The sequence below is a fragment of the Paramisgurnus dabryanus genome, chromosome 20 (genome assembly GCF_030506205.2).
Source record: "Paramisgurnus dabryanus chromosome 20, PD_genome_1.1, whole genome shotgun sequence".
In the NCBI taxonomy this organism is placed as follows: Eukaryota; Metazoa; Chordata; class Actinopteri; order Cypriniformes; family Cobitidae; genus Paramisgurnus; species Paramisgurnus dabryanus.
In genome coordinates, this window is record NC_133356.1 from 27,550,848 (window position 1) to 27,569,975 (window position 19,128).

Here is a 19,128-nt window from a genome sequence, read left to right on the forward strand (position 1 = left end):
ATAGATTGCAAGGCTATTCCTATGTTATCTACAGTTTTATTACAAACAGCAACCTAAACTACAACATAACATTAATGTAGACTTAAACATGGTTATTTAAATAGTATATTTAAACATCACTGTTTAAAGTTTTTACCAGCCTTTGTATGGGAGCCTATATGCAATGTTTGGCAAAAAGCAGTGTTCCTCTGTTTGTCTATGTTTTATATGTTAGTCTACACACTGTAAGCAATTGCTGTAAATTTACAGCCAATTTTCAACACTAAAATACTGTTTTCATGTTAAACAGTTTAGTACTGTAGTTAGCAATGCATTGTGGGCTGCTTAAATTGGAGCAACAAGACAGAGGCCCTAAACAGTAAGTTGATGTTTTAAATAACAGGACAATACAGTATTTTCTCGAAAATGCATGTTGACTGGGGAATTTGGAGCACGGTCAGAAGCTAAGCAATGTTAGTCTTATAAATTGAGGCTAGCCTATTGCTTTTGGTCAATTTTCTTTAAAAAAATACAGAAATAATTTGTCATTAACTCCTGGATGGAATTTTGGGAACCATTATTTGGATAGGAGATTTTCCAGAAGACGACGTACAATTTAGATGACGTGCTGCACATTGTCAAGTGTTCTTCATCAAATTCATTGGGTCTTGCATCACTTTTATTCATATTGCCAAGAATGCTTGATATCAACTGATAGAAGCTTCTCTTGCTAGGGATTTAAACGTGTCATTTAACAGTGAGGCTTAGATTTGAATAGCCAAAACAATATTACTTTTGGGTGGTATTTTGTTTAATTTTGGTAACGTTAGCCGAAGGCTACTTCTGAATTTGAGAAACAACACTTATTAAAGAATTTATTTCAATCAAACCATAGGATTATTTGAACATCGACTATCCAAGATGGTTTTGGTGAGTTTATTTAGTTTGTGTCGACTTTTAATGAAAAGTGTTTTACAAACAGTTAACAAGAAAATGAAGCTAATTGTAGTTCGGTTAAAGTTGAATAGTCAAGGCTTTGCATTTTTCTTTTTAAACGCCAAATTGGTGTGAAAATATTGTCTTTCTGGACTCTTTGTGAATGCAATGTGTGTACTAATTTGTGGGAGTACTACTACATATGTAAAAAGAGAGGTGTAAATTATTTTGTGGTTTAAAGGAAGCTGCGAGAAGCCTACCTCGTTCACCTCTTGGTTACATTTCACCGAGTGTTTACTAATTATTGTCCTTTTTATAAATTTTCTTCTTAAAAATCTTATTATGGTAAGGATAATGTATTTGTTCCCTTCAGGTGTCTGCCACTGTAGTTGACATTGAGACAACTCTCAGTCTTCCTGCAAGTCCTCGCCTGATACCTGGTAATATACATTTAATTTAGATTCATTGATAGACGCATTGTATCTTATCTGCCATTCATCTTGAGTTTACAAATGTTTACACAAGGTAACAAGTATTTCCATGTTGTTAAGTTTTTTAAGTGCAACAAGGCAAGTCACAATTAAGGGTTGGATGATCACCTTTAAGGGCTGTGTCATCTCTGAGGGCATCACACCCACATTCGCAATTGGACTTGCTGCTATGTTTGCAATCTACTACATTTTCAGCCTTCAGTATCAAGATGAGACAGCCTGCCCTCTGGAATTCATTCAGAGGTAAACCCCTTCAATTCCTGCCATCATTATATAGATACATACAATTAAGTTAATGTGTTTGTATTTTATGCATAAAATGGAATCAGTACTGTACATTTCAAGCCTCAACACCTACACACACACACACACACACACACACACACACACACACACACACACACACACACACACACACACACAGGGTATAGACTTTATTATAATTCCATTTGATGTCATTAAATCCACTCAATTTGTGCAATGAAGAAGACAAAAAACAATTAATTGCTTTTGATTTAGGCACTTCATTGATATAAATCAAGAGAGAGGAACAAATGCCAAAATCATCAGGCAAGATTGTCTCTAAGAAAAAATGTATGATCGTCCAGAAGTCGTCTTCTGCAGTCAAATACACACGTGGCCATGCTACTGAAGAATCTCCTTGACTTTTTAATGGAACTTCATATAGATCGGTGTGTATATAATCTTTTTCTCATTGTTTTGACAGTCTGGCATTGCCACAATTATACTGGTATTTTTAACTTTATACTGTAAGCATTCGCTTGGAGTTTATACTGTACATTCGTGATTGTTTAGTTTATTTATGAGTATGATTGTTTTTTTTTCTTTGACAGTGGCAGCACTGAAATAATGCTGCAGAGAGGAACAGCGGCTACCAAAGTGATGATCATCTCTTCTGGATCCACAAGAACTAAGATGTAAAAACACAAGCCTACCTCACAGGACAATTTTAAGAGGTAACCTGCAAGTCTAGCTTGCAGTGGCACAGGTGCCTACCCTACGGTTTCATCCTTAATGTTTTTTATGCATATTATTGATACATCCTGACAAAATGTTCTACTGTACTATAGTAGTTTCAAAATGGCCTTAGGTATGTTTTCAAACTTATGTCTTAAAAGTAAACTATAGGTTATGCCCTTCACATTTGGTAAGATAGGGGCAGTCTCTGACGAGCAATTTAAGAACGTAAGTTTATTGCCATAGTCTAAAGCAAGACACTACTGTTTCTGTTTACTTGAAAGCTTTTTCAGCATTGTCCAACAGGATTTATTTTCTTTCCTTTTTTGTATTCATGTTGACATTGACATTGCTCTTTGAAATAAAGGTGTTTGATTTGGAAGTTTTTGTTGCTTATTTTGCATAATAATCACAATAATGCATATCTTAAGCAATTGTCTTTAGCCCTGGGAATTCATTGGGCAAGTTCATTGGGAGACTGATATTTTAAATATCAATGAAGAATTTTTGGAAACTGCTAAATTTATGTTATTTCTAATACAGTAAAAAATGCTGCATATTTCTCTGATTATTTGGAAATTACAATAATATTGTTTAGGTTGTTACTTTAACTTCTTACAGTTTACTGTAGACAGGCGTAACAACCTAAACAATATTATTTTAGTTTCCAAATAAATCAGAGAAATATGCATTTATTTTTTACTGTATAGGTTATGTAAGTGTATAAGAGTGTGACTACCAAAGTATTCTGTATTTCAGGTTTACAGACTACTACCGTAAAGTAATTTTACATATAAATACCGTAAAAATAACGGTATACTGCTGGCGTCTCTGCTGCCAGCTCTTTACTGTTATTATATAATAACAGAAAAATACAGTTTTTCTGGTTTACAGACTACTACCGTAAAGTCATTTTACGTATAAATACCGTAAAAATAACAGTATACTGCTGGCGTCTCTGCTGCCAGCTCTTTACTGTTATTTTACAGGGAAATTTTTTACAGTGCATGTAATCCTTATATTGTACTGAAATGAGCTGTTTTCCTTGAGGCCTGATCCTCCAATAGCACTTTTTGATAAGTTGTGTCGACCCAATGAATGCCAGGTTTGTGCTGTGAATCTGAATTAAAAGTGAATTAAAGAATAGAAATGAAAAGAGGTTGCGTGTCTTGCAATGTAATTAGTCTATAGTTTGCATTATAGTGGGCTCTAGCTTTATTGTGTTTGGTATGTCTACCATCATTTACCAGACTTTTACCAGATCATTTGTCTATGTTTATGACTCTGACAGTCATTGTTACTGTTTTTTTGCCATAAGTCTTCACTGTGCCTATTCAAAGCTCGAAGGCCAACACATAACTTCTAGATTTATAAGCATCAATAAACTGCATTTTAACATTTTATAATGCCTAGTCATACTTCTGTTATTTTGATGAAAGTAACTCAAAAGTAACGCAAAAGTAGTGTAACTCATTACAGTTCAGAGTCAGTAATATTGTAATGTAACTAATTACTTTCAAATGACAGTAATTTGTAATATATAATGTATTACACTTTGGAAGTAACTTGCCCAACACTGGTAATAATAGCTAATGTAGCCCTGTGTAACGTAGCATACTGTGTTGGGGACATGTGTGGGCAAAAAAATTTTGATTTATTTTTTAAATACTTATTTTTGAATACTTCTTTTTCAAGTTTGCCACCTGAACACACACACAGAGAAAAATTACTTGATTCTACAATGTTAGGGGCGGTTCACATGTCGCGTCTTTTGTGCGCTCAAGTTCGTTATTTCAAATTTAGGCGCGCGAACGGAAGAGGTGTGACGCGCTCGTTTTTTCTGGGCACATGTTTGAGAGAGAGAGAGAGAAAGAGAGAGAGAGGAGAAATGTAACAAAGTTTAATGTTGTACGTGAACTGTGTTTGAGAGAGAGGGAGGTGTTCAGAGAGGGGTCTGTTGGATGTTAAGCTGTTATTTGTTTTATTTGTTAAATAATTTATGAAGTTACAATTTTGTTTGATTCCAAGATGTATTTTACTGAACATGAGTATTTACAATGCAAATCCAAATTATTGTAATTTACTGATAGTTACTTACTGTATATCTTGTCACTTTATTAAGATCAGATTCTGCAGGTAAAATTACAATAATAAGGTGACTTGACTTGGACTTGACTTGACCTACTACAGAACTTGACTTGACTTGACTTGACATAGCCTGTGACTCGACTTGACTTGACTTGCCCAAGAAAAAAAATACTTGGGACTTACTTGAGACTTGAAGGTTCAGACTTGAGACTTACTTGAGACTTGCACATGTGTGACTTGGTCCCATCTCTGATACAAAGTAGGGGTGCAGCTATCGATTCTTTTTATAATTGATTTATCTAGCGATTAATCGATCGATTAATCTGATAATTTTTTGTGTGTTTTAAACAACCAAAATAAAATAATGCATAACGAAAATGATATGGTGCCCCAGATCTGTTTGGTCTTTATTTGTATTCAGCAGATAAATATATTAATACGGGTTCGTAACAACTTGAGGGTGAGTAAATGGCAGAATTTTCATTTTTAGGTGAACTATACCTTTAAGAAATGCTTAATGTTCAGCAACCAAAACCATTTTCTAAAATAGCAAAAAAATCTTTCTCTGAACACTTTAAAATGCTTCCACACTGCCAACATGTTTGCTGCATTTATAAACTGTGCGCACCTTTCACTGTACACTGGTTGCCCTTAAATTGCATCATCAAAAACTTCATTGTTCGATAAAATTCAGTCGTTTCCTTTATTTCAACCGAACACGGACAGTTGCTGAACATTCGGTGCATCCCTACAAAGCCTTTTTTTTCATAATGTTTTAAGTTAAAAAGCTTCATGTTAATTTATTTGATTTTACAGAGTGAGAGACAAGCTGAAATTTATTGTGGTTAAAGGCGGGGTGTATGATTTTTGAAACACTTTGGAAAAAGGAGTCGGGGCGAGTACCAAAACAAACTTGTAGCCCATCAGCAGTAAGGGGCGTGTCTACTAACCAACATCATTGCCCGTGTTGCGTATGTGTGGGGCGGTTCTATCAACAGAAGGTACAGATTCTATTGGGATAGCAGCATGTTTGTTTAGGTGATTTCAAATATCAACATTGGCTTTCAGAGATCATGCACCCCGCCTTTAAAGCCAACATGTCACTATGTCATTTTCATGTGAAACCTATTATGCAATGCATTGAGTCTAAAAACAACAGTCAGCATACAGTTTATCACACCAATGCCGGAGTGTAAAATAATTTTATTACCTGCTATAATGCAAAATTACCCACTACTTAAAACTACAGCAGGTATGAACATGAACCCACAGGCAATGCAAAATATTTTTTAATTAATATAACTAAAATGTGACCATGAACCGTTCAGTGTTTCCGCTATATACATTCAACCGTGGCGGCCCGCCACTCCTAAAACATCCCCGCCACGCCTGCGGTTGTGGATAGAAGGGATACAGCAAACGAAATCTCGTTGGATGAGCACTGTTTTATCCTAATCCTTTAACCAAACCCAACTCTAAACACAAAATTTCACACGATTGTAGGATGTATTTGTATCCAATTTAGCCAGAACCGCTGTTTTCATCCTAATAATCCTACCTCTAAATCTAATCCTTAACTTTTCGGCATTTGCTGTATCCCTTCTAGACAAAACCCACAGCGTCAGCTCGCAAAAAAGCAACCGAAATGTCCGCTCTGCGAGACTGGCTGTCTAGAAATAAATTCCTTTCTGGATTTGCGTTGTTCACTCATTTATAAATAAATCTCCTAAAATATCATAATTTCCTCCATGGGTTTTTTTATTTTTTTCATGCACAAATAGATTTAAATCAACAGAGGATTATTAAGCTACGTTTCTGTTTTGAGAAATAATAATAAAATAAATAAGCCTATACGAAATATGTTGCACTTAAATAATTATTAAATTGACAAAACGAATAAAAAAGTATTTGAGTTTCTGTTCTTTTTTTGTGACGCGCTCTAAAACCAAACCAGCAGAAAGCACGTCATGTTTTTAATGATTATAAATAAGCAAAAGGTTTTCTCCTTATTGTGAGTTTACACAAATAAAAATACATAATTTGAAGTTTCGAATGTTGTTTTACTTTTATCTTTATGACTATAAATTTAGGGTAATTTAAGCTGCAAGGTCATCACGCATATGATGTTCACCGGCGCATATCTACACCAACACAGCGCAGGGCTGCGAGAAAAGACTTTATTAAACTTTTGATTTAACATATTACGAGTTTTTTGGACATTCATTTGGAATCACTGTGCTCATATTATAAACTTATCGGGCCATTAGTTATTCAGTATAGGCTATAAGCGCAGCGCACTGCTGAGCGCTCAGCTGTCAGTCAATCGTCTGTGCTTTAGATCGACACTCACAAAGTTTCACATTAAATGATAAGATATTTGTCCAAAAACAAAAGGCTAAATACTGAATACTACTTATATGCGACTGCAAGACATTAATAGTCGAATCTGTTTGTAAGGAAACTTACATTATTCCCGTGGAAGAGAAGAACGTTGGTAATAGAAACTTGAGGCAGACGGTGAGACTGTTTTATCTGTTTTCAGACGAAACAGCAGGGTCGGGGTACCCGCAGGTGAACCGCATAATATTTGATCTAACGGGTGTAATAGGCTATTCGCATGTCATTTGTGTTGTAGATGCAGGTAGGGACTCAATAGACAAGAGTAAAATGCGGGTCTAACATCCAAGACCAAAATTCGACTCGTTTTTAAATGTCCCGTGCTCATTTGTGTTTAAGATCTGTCTGAAGACCGGTAAAGGTTTATATTTAACTGCGCGATTTGCGGTGTGACCGGCTCGGGGTCACAGTCTTTATGTCAAATGGTACGGGTGTGAAATAAAATTGCTGCTGATGTCGGATAACTGGTCGGTTGTTCTGTCAATCACAGCAGTGCGGATTATCAAACAGGACTGCATGACTTTGTAACAGCTCTGTACGCTAAACACGAGGACGAACTTGCAATGCACACTACATTAAAACTACAATGAAATATCGGAACTACGTATATAGCTGTGTAACGTTTTTTTAAGAAAATACAGTTTAGATCAAACATAGAAAAGCAATATGCTATAAATATAAGGAAAAGTAAATGACAGCGTGAAAATTATAAAAAAAATACATGTTAGTTAGTTTACTGTAGCCTATATTCTCCATTAATTTTTTTTACATTTATAATCCTCATGGGTGCCCCCTGCCGCCACAGCTGAAAAAAATCCTAGAGGAAACACTGTGAACCACAACATTAACAGGTATATTTGTAGCAACTGCCCAAAAATACATTGTATGGATCAAAATAATAAATTTTTTAATGCCGAAAATCATAAGGGTATTAAATTAAGATAATGTTCCATGAAGATATTTTGTAAATTATAAATATATAAAATATTTATCTATCACAAGTAACGTGTGTTACTAAGGACTTGGACAAATATAAAGGATTTGGACATCTTTTTTTGCAGCCTCAGATTACATGCATTAATAGGAAGCTTATTTAAAACAAAAAATAAATGACCCATATCACTGGTTTTGTGGTACAGGGTCACAAATATCTGTTTCATGGCTCAGTATGAATGCAAAAGAATGGAAACGCAACTGTAATGTGGGTAAATGCACCAGTTTTCTTTTCTGGGGCTCCATTTATTCATTAAGTTCTTTTATTGTCAAATCAAAAAAATGCCCAGTGTCACAGTAAATGAAAGTCTTACCTTCGCAAACTGAATGGCGAAAAGTTTCTTGTACTTTGGATCCATAAGCAGACTACTCATGAAAAGCTGGTGGTAAACATTTCTCGCTCCTAAAGGTAAAACAGGTCAAGTAAACCATTAGATCTACCACCATGAGCTTAGAGAATGAACCTGTCAAGAACATGTACACATCATATTTCACCCCCAAATTCAAAACATTTTGAATGGCTTTTTATTTAATGGAGTTCAGACTGCACGATTTTCCAAGTAGTCGGGTCACACATCTTTTCATACTGCATGACTATCTGGGGTAGCGTTCAATCACTGCTGTTTTCACAATGCACAACGGATCAGCGACAGTGGTTTTCACATGGCATGACTTTACCATCGCCGACAACTTTGTCACGGTCCGCAAACTACGTCTCACAGCCAAATGCACGCGAGAAGTGACAAGGAAACAACTGCGAGGTCGCACGTGCGAGACCGGAGTTCTCACGTAACACTGCAGATTATTATTATTAAAAATGGTAGCCCGCAAGAAGCTTGCCATACAAACTGCATGTGCGCTCATTTGTAGCAAAAATAAAAAGAAAAGAAGCCCCTTTCTTAACCAAATCCATGCTTGCTGATATTATGGGCTGTAAATTCATAACTCCTCCCTGAACTTCCAGCTGCCCTGTATGTTGCTCTCTAATTGGCTGTAGGTCATCGCTGATGTTATTTTCAGTCAAAACACATTTCACACGGCATGATTTTGAATCGCCGACCGGTCCAGATATTTAGCATGCCAAATATCTCATGGGTGTCGGCGACTCGTCGGCGATTCTCTCAGATCGCGTTTTTGATCATTCACACTGTGTGATTGTCACTCGTGTGCACAAACACTGCTTTGCCTGTGATTTTGGGCATTTCACGGCGATTTCTCAAAACCTGTCGGTGAGTCAAAATCAGGGCAAAAATCGTGCAGTCTGAACTTGGCATAACTATCATTGTTAAGTAACATCACAATGGCTTGAGATCAAATTTGAGCTTATATTACTTTGAAATTCATTTAACTACAGGCAATATCTCAGAAGAGTCAGCACGCTCATTTATTCACCTTTCCACATTTTGGAGTCACAGAGCATGAGCGTGTCCACTAAAGAGTTTTCTCCATTCGGTCCTTGCTGCAGACCCACCAGACACAAGATCCTCCTGAGAGCATCTGCTGAGTGACAGTAACACACTTTAATTTACAAGCAACCAAAAGTCTCAAACAACAAAGAAAATGAAAAAGAAGGATGGAGAAACAGACCTGAGGATTTGATGATTTGTCCGAGCCAGTTGAGAGCTTTGAGAGCAAAACACTGATGGGCCACCACAGAGGAGTGCATGACCTGAACCCGTAGGGGCTTTGTCTGCCGACTTGTGTTCCTCTGTAAAACATGTCCAATAATTTCAAAATAATTCACAAACAAACTTGATTTTCTAGAGATGCAAGTCATATATCACAATGCTGAAGGGTTGTGGTTGGTTGCCAGGGCATTTCTATGAGCACAGGTTATGGCAGAAATGTGTTTGATGCCTTAAAATATTGCCTACATCATCATTGCTTGTGTAAATTGAGGGAGATTACTCATTACCACTTAAATGCAAATAATTTCGATCAGATGTGAAATGCTCCAAAGAAAAGTCTTTTCAGTAAAAACCACAGAGGAACAATCCAATCGATTTATGATTGCTGAGAACTTACCACAATAACAGATTTGGCCTGTTCACAGAACTGGAAGTCCCCAAAGCGAACAGACTTCCTGCCCTGAAAACAGTGAAAAACAGTAATCAATACACTACTAAGGCAAAAACAGACCAGTTAACCTTAAACCTGCAGGTAAACAACACCAAAATATGCTCTAGGGTGAATTACACATGATACTAGTATTTTTTCACGGCAGGTGATCACTTACATCTCTGTCCACTGTGGTAGCGAAACTAACAGCCTCTTTCTGGGTGCAGTTCACAGCTTTCTGTAGTGTGTAGATGACCTGCTCGTACGTGTGCACTTCGTCATTGAACAGCATGCAGTAGTATGTGTCTCCACGCGCCCTTCAGAAAAACACAAGCGGGTTACGCACAAATACTAACAGGCAGCACAGGCATAATGTTTCACAGGATAAGCTTTGCTTGTGTCTTACGGTGGTTCAAGGCCTTCTGGCAACTCATCCTCTTTTTCCCAGGTGAGCATGTGCACAGCGTATTTGAGAATGATAGAAAATACATTTCGTGTGCGGGTGATCATCTGTTCTGACAGATTAGCCAATGGATCCTGTGAAATAAAGTGAAGTTAAAATTTCCTGACTAATTAAACCATTCAATTGTTATATTAATCCTTAATATCCATGACTTGGTTAACAACATGTTGGCACTAGGAAATAAGTTACATTACGTTGAAGTTTAATTCTGATACTGTCTGCGCCAGTCATTGAGGCATATTGAAAACCAAGATCCTTTCATGTGATTATGTAGTGAAAGATATTTCTGTCTAGTAGAGTTGGTAACTGAACCGTTTCATGGTTAAAATCATATTGATTTCTGTATTAAAATACTTGAACAGGATATTGAATCTACAGTGCTATGCCAGTCTGTATTTGGGTGATTCTCATGAAATTAGACTTATGAGGTGTCATGAAACAATTTGATAAAAAAAGTAAATGCAAAGTAAGGGTATCAAAATAAGAAGCATACAGTTACAAACTTCTCTTCATGTACTATTTTACACATGATTTCAAATGACATCATACAAAACAATTTTGTTGTTTTTTTATTTAAAGGAATATTCCATTTTCTTAAAAGAAAAATCCAGATAATTTACTCACCACCATGTCATCCAAAATGTTGATGTCTTTCTTTGTTCAGTCGAGAAAAAATTATGTTTTTTGAGGAAAACATTGCAGGATTTTTCTCATTTTAATGGACTTTAATAGACCCCAACAATTAACACTTAAATCAACACTTAACAGTTTTTTTCAACGGAGTTTCAAAGGACTCTAAATGATCCCAAACGAGGCATACGGGTCTTATCTAGCAAAACGATTGTCATTTTTGACAATAAAAATAACAAATATACACGTTTAAAGCACAACTTCTCGTTTAGATCCGGTCGTGATGCGTCAGCTGACCCTACGCAATACGTCAAGAGGTCACAGAGGACGAACACGAAACTCCGCCCCAGTGTTTACAAGTGTTGAGAAAGAGGACCGTTCCGACGTTGTTGTATGTCAACTGATACTAATTGATGTCTTTGTGTCAGTTTATTGTTTACAATGGTCCGCAAATGTGCGTTTTATATATGTAACACGTGACCTCCCTACGTCACTACGCATTTACGTTAGGTCCCGCTGGACTGAATCTAGACGAGAAGTTGTGCTTTAAAAGTGTATATTTGTTATTTTATTGTCAAAAATGACAATCGTTTTGCTAGATAAGACCCTTATGCCTCGTTTGGGACCGTTTAGAGTCCTTTGAAACTCCGTTGAAAAAAAAACTGTTACGTATTGAGCTAAGTGTTAAGTGTTGGTGTCTATTAAAGTCCATTAAAATGAGAAAAATCCTGCAATGTTTTCTTTAAAAAACTATTTCTTCTCGACTGAACAAAGAAAGACATCAACATTTTGGACGACATGGTGGTGAGTAAATTATCTGGATTTTTCTTTTAAGAAAATGGAATATTCCTTTAAGGGGAAAATTTTCATTGCCGCAACGTGTCCATGACTGGATTTGGTTTTTTTGACATGGAAATATTTATAATTAAAAAATCTTAAAAAATTAAAAGCTTCAGTGCATGTTATACTATTAACATTTACAGTAAAGAACATGTGGTATTTGATGATAATTGGTAAATTTAGACACATTAATAAGGAATATAAATGTGTCCAAGACCAATTTTTTCATCCTCTGCACAATTTTTAATCATTGTTTTTCTAACATTTTCAAAAACAAAATTGTTGGAAGGGACATGACTGTGACACTCAAGATGGCTACCAGGTAAGCATTTCTTATTTTTTCTCTCCAGATAAAAGTTAAAATCTTAGAGAACCTTTTAGCTCTCATTACCGAAACATGATTTTGTAAATGTAATATCATGTTGCGGTAATGTAAAAAAAATGTAAACAATTCTATAGGAAATATTTTTTAAATCCCCTAAAAATAATGGTTACAGTTAGTTCAAACCTTAATCTTATATGCACAAAAAATTGGCTTCAAGGGCTTTTTAACATTTCTGATGCTGGACACATTCTAAATATGGATTTTGCGAAAATCACCCATTTTCATCACATTCAGTTCAAAAACAGTCAGTAGGCTTCAAAGACAGTGTACACCCTAAAAAAATTTTTTCTGAAACAAATAGCCAAAGAACCAGTTTTTAAACTCCCATCTCTACAGTCAAGACTTTGTGAGTGAGATGAAGATACCTTCTGTGAAGAGTCACTGATATTGGGCTCGTGTTTTTGACAGTAAGGGCCCTTCTTCCAGGCTTCTGTATCACCGCAGTCACAGAAGCCTCCTCCCCCTGAGGTGGTCATCTACAGAGAAAACAGAGCAAAAACAACCACTTAAACACGAAGACATCTGCACAAGACAGCTCACAGCTGATGTCCTACACACCAGAGCTACTCAATTCTGGTTTCCACGACAGATCTGCAAAAACGTGCAATATTTTCTAAATGTCGATAAAAGAATGTTTGTGAAATAGCAGCAATTCAACTAACCAATGTTGTCTAAAACAAATTTTTCCTCTCGCAAAAATTGTTGGTATGTTTACGCATATCACAGCAACCGCACTAGCCATAACTTTTAATTAAAGGACATGCAGGTGTGTCATTGAAACATTAATGGCAAGGAAAGCTCCTTACACTCGGGGGTAATCACAACGCTTGCAGTACGAGTAGAACCGACGCATTGTTACAATTTTGGAGGTGCACGTCAGGATACTACACCGAGCAAAAATTTCACTGTGAATAACATTTCTCATTACCTTCATATAAAGTATAAATTATCTTTTTAGTCAAGCCTAAAGGTATTCCTTCTTTGACTCAGTAGGGTTGTTTGAGTAGACAATAGTGGACAGAAATACAACCCTGAATAATTTAGCAGCGAGATGCTTCACAGCACATGGGAGCCACGTGGCACTGGTGTGTCCAGCTCCTGCTGCTCAAAACTTACTGTATTTTCACACTTTCTCTGTGTCCGTCACACAAGTAAGCACTTCATAATCTTAAATGAATGTGGCTATGGCGTGCTAGTTTAAATGCATTCGGTTACGCTTACCCTGTAGCGGTGCTCTTTATGAACGCTGCCCAGGAAGCACTGCATACACAACACGCAGGTTGGGTCGGCTGCGCAGTCTCTGAAGAGAAATTAAATTAAACGGTCACATAAACCCTTCATATTTAGTAAATAAAAGGTGTGCATTATTAGGAATTTTAATTTCTAATGTATAAATGGCATTGGTATTAGCTATGCAAAAATATGTATTGGGTAGATGAGAAGTTGGATCAGTAGAATCTGGTAAAAAGCTAGAGGTTCACAATGCAGAATATCCATCATATAACATTTGCATCAGCCAGATCAGACTGTAATCGTATTATAATACAACTGTGATAATGCATAAAATAAAAGCACAGTAGATCTGCTTGAGTAAATGCTTCGGTCACCTCCTGCCTATTTGCCGGCTTACAGTGATCTTGATTAAAAGACTTAACTAACAAACCTGACCTGATTTAGCTTTCCAGACTTCCAGCAGCTGTGAAGGTTTAGTATACTCACATCTGAGTCAAAATGTCTACAAGCAGCATATTGTGAAATATTTTGGCAGTCATGATGTGAAACAACACCCTACCTGCACGAATACGTTGGCTCTCCAACTTTAAAAACATGACCACAGAGTTGCGAGGGCTGGTTGCTCTGTTCCAGCTTGGCCAAGCCCACTGTCGGCTCTTCTCCGCAAAGGTACCACTCCAGCGGGCCTTGAAGCAACAGTTGGGCCAGCAGATCCTCATTCTGAGGGTTCAGGTTGGGTCCTAGGCAGTAGATTTTGGGGACAAAGCAGGCCAAATGCTGGTACACCTCTTTGAGCAGGTTGTCAACCTCTAGCCATTTCTGTGGATGGATGAGTAAAATTAGACAAAAACTTTCTAGTCAATTGTTATGACTGAATATCAGAAACCCACTTCTTTCTTTTTTGCTTTTATCAGTACTCATTTTCCCCCATTTCCAACATGATTAAAGATTTATAATCTGTTTATTACTAGGGCTGGGTACCGAAATCCAGTGCCAGTATGCTAGGCTTGTTGCAATAGTTGGTGAAACGGTGATTACCGGTGCTTCAGCCTCTCACCGGTTGGATCACTTGCACACCGCGACAATGTCTTTCACCATCGTTTTGATATTTTCTTGTAATTAAATCATTTAGTTTCGTAAGAGAGAGCAATAACTAAGAACTGAATGTGTCTGCTGCCTGAATTCTGCGGAGCTCAACGCGCGTCACAGAGCAGCGGCTGCAGGTGTCAGATTTCATTTATTCCTGTCAGACTGCGGTGAGCAGACGATGGCAGAAGCCGCGTGCTTACTCGTTTTTGTTATAAGATATATATATGATGTTTAATATAGGCGAGATCGTTTTGTTGTTGTGTTTTTCATTAAGAATAATAATAAACCCATCATTCAAGCAGCACTTTATGGAGGAATAGCCGGTTGTCCTCCTTGGGATTGGCGGGTTTCTGTCAGAAGTACCTGCGCACATTGACTCAAGCACTTAAACCAGCTGTTGCACTCGCATTTGCACGCAAATTCATACGCGATTTAAGGCAGCGTACGCAAGCTCTGGATTTAAACAACAGTTGCATCTAATTCAAAAGTGAAAGTAAAATGCGCACTTCTGTGCATTTATAAGCCCTTCCCACCCGGTGAAACCGGTATCACCGGGTTTGTCACGCGCTGATTAACCGGTGGGAAAATTCTGTCACCCCAACAACCATGCCACATGTACCTGTAGCTTATGGCCAGTATGAACCGTACCGAATCGAAAAACAGATTTTGGGGCCGCTTAATTGCAACGGGTCAATTCCACCACTTGCCACATACCATGTGAAATGCACTTTATTAAGCGTTACTTTTTGTGTTATTTAGTGTTAAAATATTTCTTAGGTTTTAATGTAAATTCATTATGTAAATTTGTTTTGTTTTGTATTTACTTACATTTATACATGAATGTGTGCTTTTAATATATCGTTTAATTTGAAGAATGATTTTTTTTCTATAAAAAGCTGTTCTTTATCCAAAGTCATTTTTTTTTTAAATGTCAGTTTAGTCACCGGTACCATTTTAAAAGTACTGACACCGCTATCCTAAAAAACACAAACAATACACATTCCCTATATATTACTGTGATGCGTATCTAACCTATATATTTTAGAAACAAATACACAAACCATTTAAATGGAAATTGACAATAGAAAATAGGTCAGATGTGAATAGTAGGGGTGTCCTCGACTAAGGATTTACATATTCGAATCAGAATTGTCTAATACATACATACATACATACATACATACATACATATATACATATATATATTTTTTTTTTATTATTATTATTTTTTTAGGTAAAATGCAAGGCAACATTTGTTTAATTATTCCTCATAACATTTTAAAGCCACGATCTACAAAACATCACACAAAAAACATTTTGATAACTAAACCTAAAAAAATAACAAAGGTGTTCCTGCCGTGGAAACCCCGGCTACAATTCAGTGTTTTTATTTAATTTGGAGATAGCGCGTCAAAGCAGTCATGACCAAAAAAAAAAAAAACGACAAATGAGAAATGACAAATAATTTGTGATTGTTACTGTAAATGAAAAAAAAAACTAAGCTTTATATACAATTCATTAAACGTTAATTTATAACAAGAAAAACACTGAAATTAATGATTTTATAGACACTACGCGTTATTATTTAGCCCCGAAATACCTGCTTGCTTTTACTTTGATCTTCTCTGTATTCACTTTAGATACAGAAAGATCTGATGATATTATTTATTTCAGAAATCTCTTTGCAGTCATTTGAAAGTGAACACCGACCATAATATAGTGAATAGACATCATAGTGGTCAGGTATTATATATTATATAACTGCATTAGTTGATTTTTGTGTGGTTTTTACTATAATAACATAGGACTGGTGGCTATTTTTTACTGTAAAACATTGAGCCTATATTTTCAAATAAACCATGTTATTATAAATAAAAATAGTTAATTTCTATATTAATCCTGCACGTTTCTAACTGTAAAGAACTAAACTGCAGTAAACACCTAATGAAAGTTATTCCTTCTCTTGTATTGACCTGTCACATTGTATTTGGCATTACTCCATATCTTTGTTTTCTAATGTAAACATTAAAGCAGTTTGCATAATAAAAAAACAGCAAAATATCCGTCAGGTGATACGTTTCAACTGTTGCACCATGAACCCTCAAAATATAAAACCCAGAAACGGATGTATGATTAATTGTAAATTGGTCACAATTTTGATTTAAGCACCCACACGATCTCATTCCTAACTTATACTGATAAGTCTGTCTATTAAACATTTGACAGAAATCTTACTGGTATCTGTAATCTTACTTTTAAACAGTGGATTACAATAACAATTCTTTATTTATTATTTCTTTCTGCATTATATGTTCAAAATATGAAATTTATCACAGAAGTACTACGCTGAATGCTATTTGACAACGTTACTGTTTTGTACAATTTAATCAGTCTTTCCTCATATTCTGCTTTTTGCTATTTTTAGCTGAAAATTTTTGGTTGCCAGATTATTCCCAGTGCTGAAAATCAACTTTAAAACTCCCATGATAACTAAAAGGCATCCGCTGTTACTATTATAAACAGGATAAATATAAAGAGTGTTAAACTTTGACATCTTTAATTGCAAGGATAAATACAGTAACAGCCTAGCTGATGTAAAAAACAAGTCTAAATCGAAGTTTGATTCTTTGAACCTTTAAAGTTTTTAACAATGTATTTGTAATTTGTCAAGGCATACATGTTGCCACCATTTCAACATTATGCAAACGGAAACAGGGATTAGGTACTGAAGAGTAAGCTGAACTTGGCATTCTTTGTGTCTGTAGCACATATAAAGTCTCTATAGTGACCCACTAACCTGGATTTAGTGCACAAGCATATAGGCAACACAATCCAGTGCCTGTCTTTAGTGTTTTTTTAAATAAATCTGACTAAAAACGTAATGCCAAGTGTATGAATGTGAAATATATATCTAACATATAAATCTAACATATGTAACATATCAAGGTTTAAAACAAGCTAACATCCAAGAACTTTTGACTTTTGGTATAAAAAACAATCATTTTATGAGAAGTGGCATAGTTAATGTTTAGTTTGCAAAGTGCAAACCAACAGACATCAGGCGCTTGAATAAAAACAAACATACATAACAAGAGTATAAATCTCATGTTTTGTTTGTAAACCACATAAATTGTTAAATTACTGACATAGTGGTGTCAAATTCTCCTTAGTCATGAGAAACCAGAAATAACTTATATCTTACACAGATGCCTTCAAAACAATAGCAGCCGAGATTGTGATTTTATTACCCAATTCCCCAGTTCAACCTGACTATCTGGTTGTCATAATCGATTTATATCGTTTGCCAAGGAAGCTGTCCATGTAACTAGAATAACTAACCCAATATCTGAGTGAACACCTGCATAACAAGAGATGATGAACAAAGCAGCCAGTGTTGTTTATTCCGCAGGCTTCTCAAAACCAACAAATCTTTAAAAAGCAAATTTGTCTAAGCTAAAACTCGGATGCGAAAAACAACCCGTTACAAAAGCACTTTAATATATCTTTGAGTTATATTATAGAAATAAGTATGGAAACCGAGTGTCAGGTGTGTGTTGTGGAGCTTGAGGTGTTAACATATCACTGGCTAGCTGTTAGCGCATTAGCATGAGGGAAATACTGAGCAAAACAACCCGAGCTGAAGGAGCGAGAAAAACACTAAAATCACCGCGCCCGCAAAGATATTCACTCCCAACTATATATTGTTCATTAGAAGAGACACTTTTGATCATGTTAATAAAACTGTCCCCTACCGCAGCAGTGTCCTTTGCTGAGAAATGAAGGAAATCGCTACACCGAGCGCACGGTACTTCACTGTCTGTCTCGGCCGCCGCCATCTTTACTTCAGTGGCCAGCAGAAGCAGCAACAGCAGCGGAGAGGGAAGCGGAAATCAGCCGCTCGCCATACTTCCGCCTGCGAGCAGAAAACCTTTCAGCTGACTAATGGAAAAGTGTCCTGTCGTTGTCATGGTGACAGACCACTCCCTCTCACATGTGTTTGGCCAGAGTATGCGACCCTGCCAAATTTATATTAGTAGGGTACAATAAAACACCACACAAGGAATAAAGCCAAAGAGTACAAGACATCAGGCTGCTCGTTTTGCATAAAATATTGACAAAGCACCTGTACACATACATAAACTAAACAAATCGTCACAATTATTTAAATAATAGGAATAATACAAATAAATTATAGATGCTAGTATGTTACAAACGATGTAAAACAGAACAAAATCAAAACTTTTCTACAGACATTTCATTTCAGTTAACTGCTAAACAAAGAAATAGTTTATTATTAAAAGAAAACCTGTAATTACTGTAGTCAGCCATACGGTTTAAACTGGTATGACTTTCTTATTTTTGTGGAACATTAACGGTCAATCAAAACTGTACTCCATTGTGTGGGAAAAGATCCAACATTGTTAAACATACAGCTTATTTGTTGCAAAATTTGGCTCAGATTCAGCACTGACTTCTGGAGGTTCATGTGCAAGTTTTTCTGTCCACTACAGGCTGCTTTGTCCCCAAGGGTTTCTAGCCATCACCACTAGTTGTGAAACACTTAACAC

General features: G+C 36.3%; 1 protein-coding gene across 3 annotated transcripts in view; it reads right to left on the reverse strand.

Annotated features, from left to right (window-relative positions):
* The window catches only part of ubr2 (ubiquitin protein ligase E3 component n-recognin 2), a 43,445-nt gene extending 24,990 nt beyond the window's left edge, over positions 1-18,455 (reverse strand). For all 3 annotated transcript variants that reach the window (XM_065251615.2, XM_065251600.2, XM_065251608.2), the window contains exons 1-10: positions 18,313-18,455; positions 14,031-14,290; positions 13,460-13,538; positions 12,604-12,714; positions 10,327-10,457; positions 10,099-10,237; positions 9,888-9,950; positions 9,450-9,570; positions 9,255-9,359; positions 8,177-8,265 (exon numbers count right to left, since the gene is read on the reverse strand). In XM_065251615.2, coding sequence (XP_065107687.1) covers positions 8,177-8,265; positions 9,255-9,359; positions 9,450-9,570; positions 9,888-9,950; positions 10,099-10,237; positions 10,327-10,457; positions 12,604-12,714; positions 13,460-13,538; positions 14,031-14,290; positions 18,313-18,396 — 1,182 coding nt within the window. In that variant the 5' untranslated portion in view covers positions 18,397-18,455. The remainder of the gene's footprint in view (positions 1-8,176; positions 8,266-9,254; positions 9,360-9,449; positions 9,571-9,887; positions 9,951-10,098; positions 10,238-10,326; positions 10,458-12,603; positions 12,715-13,459; positions 13,539-14,030; positions 14,291-18,312) is intronic.
* Positions 18,456-19,128: the final 673 nt, after the last annotated feature.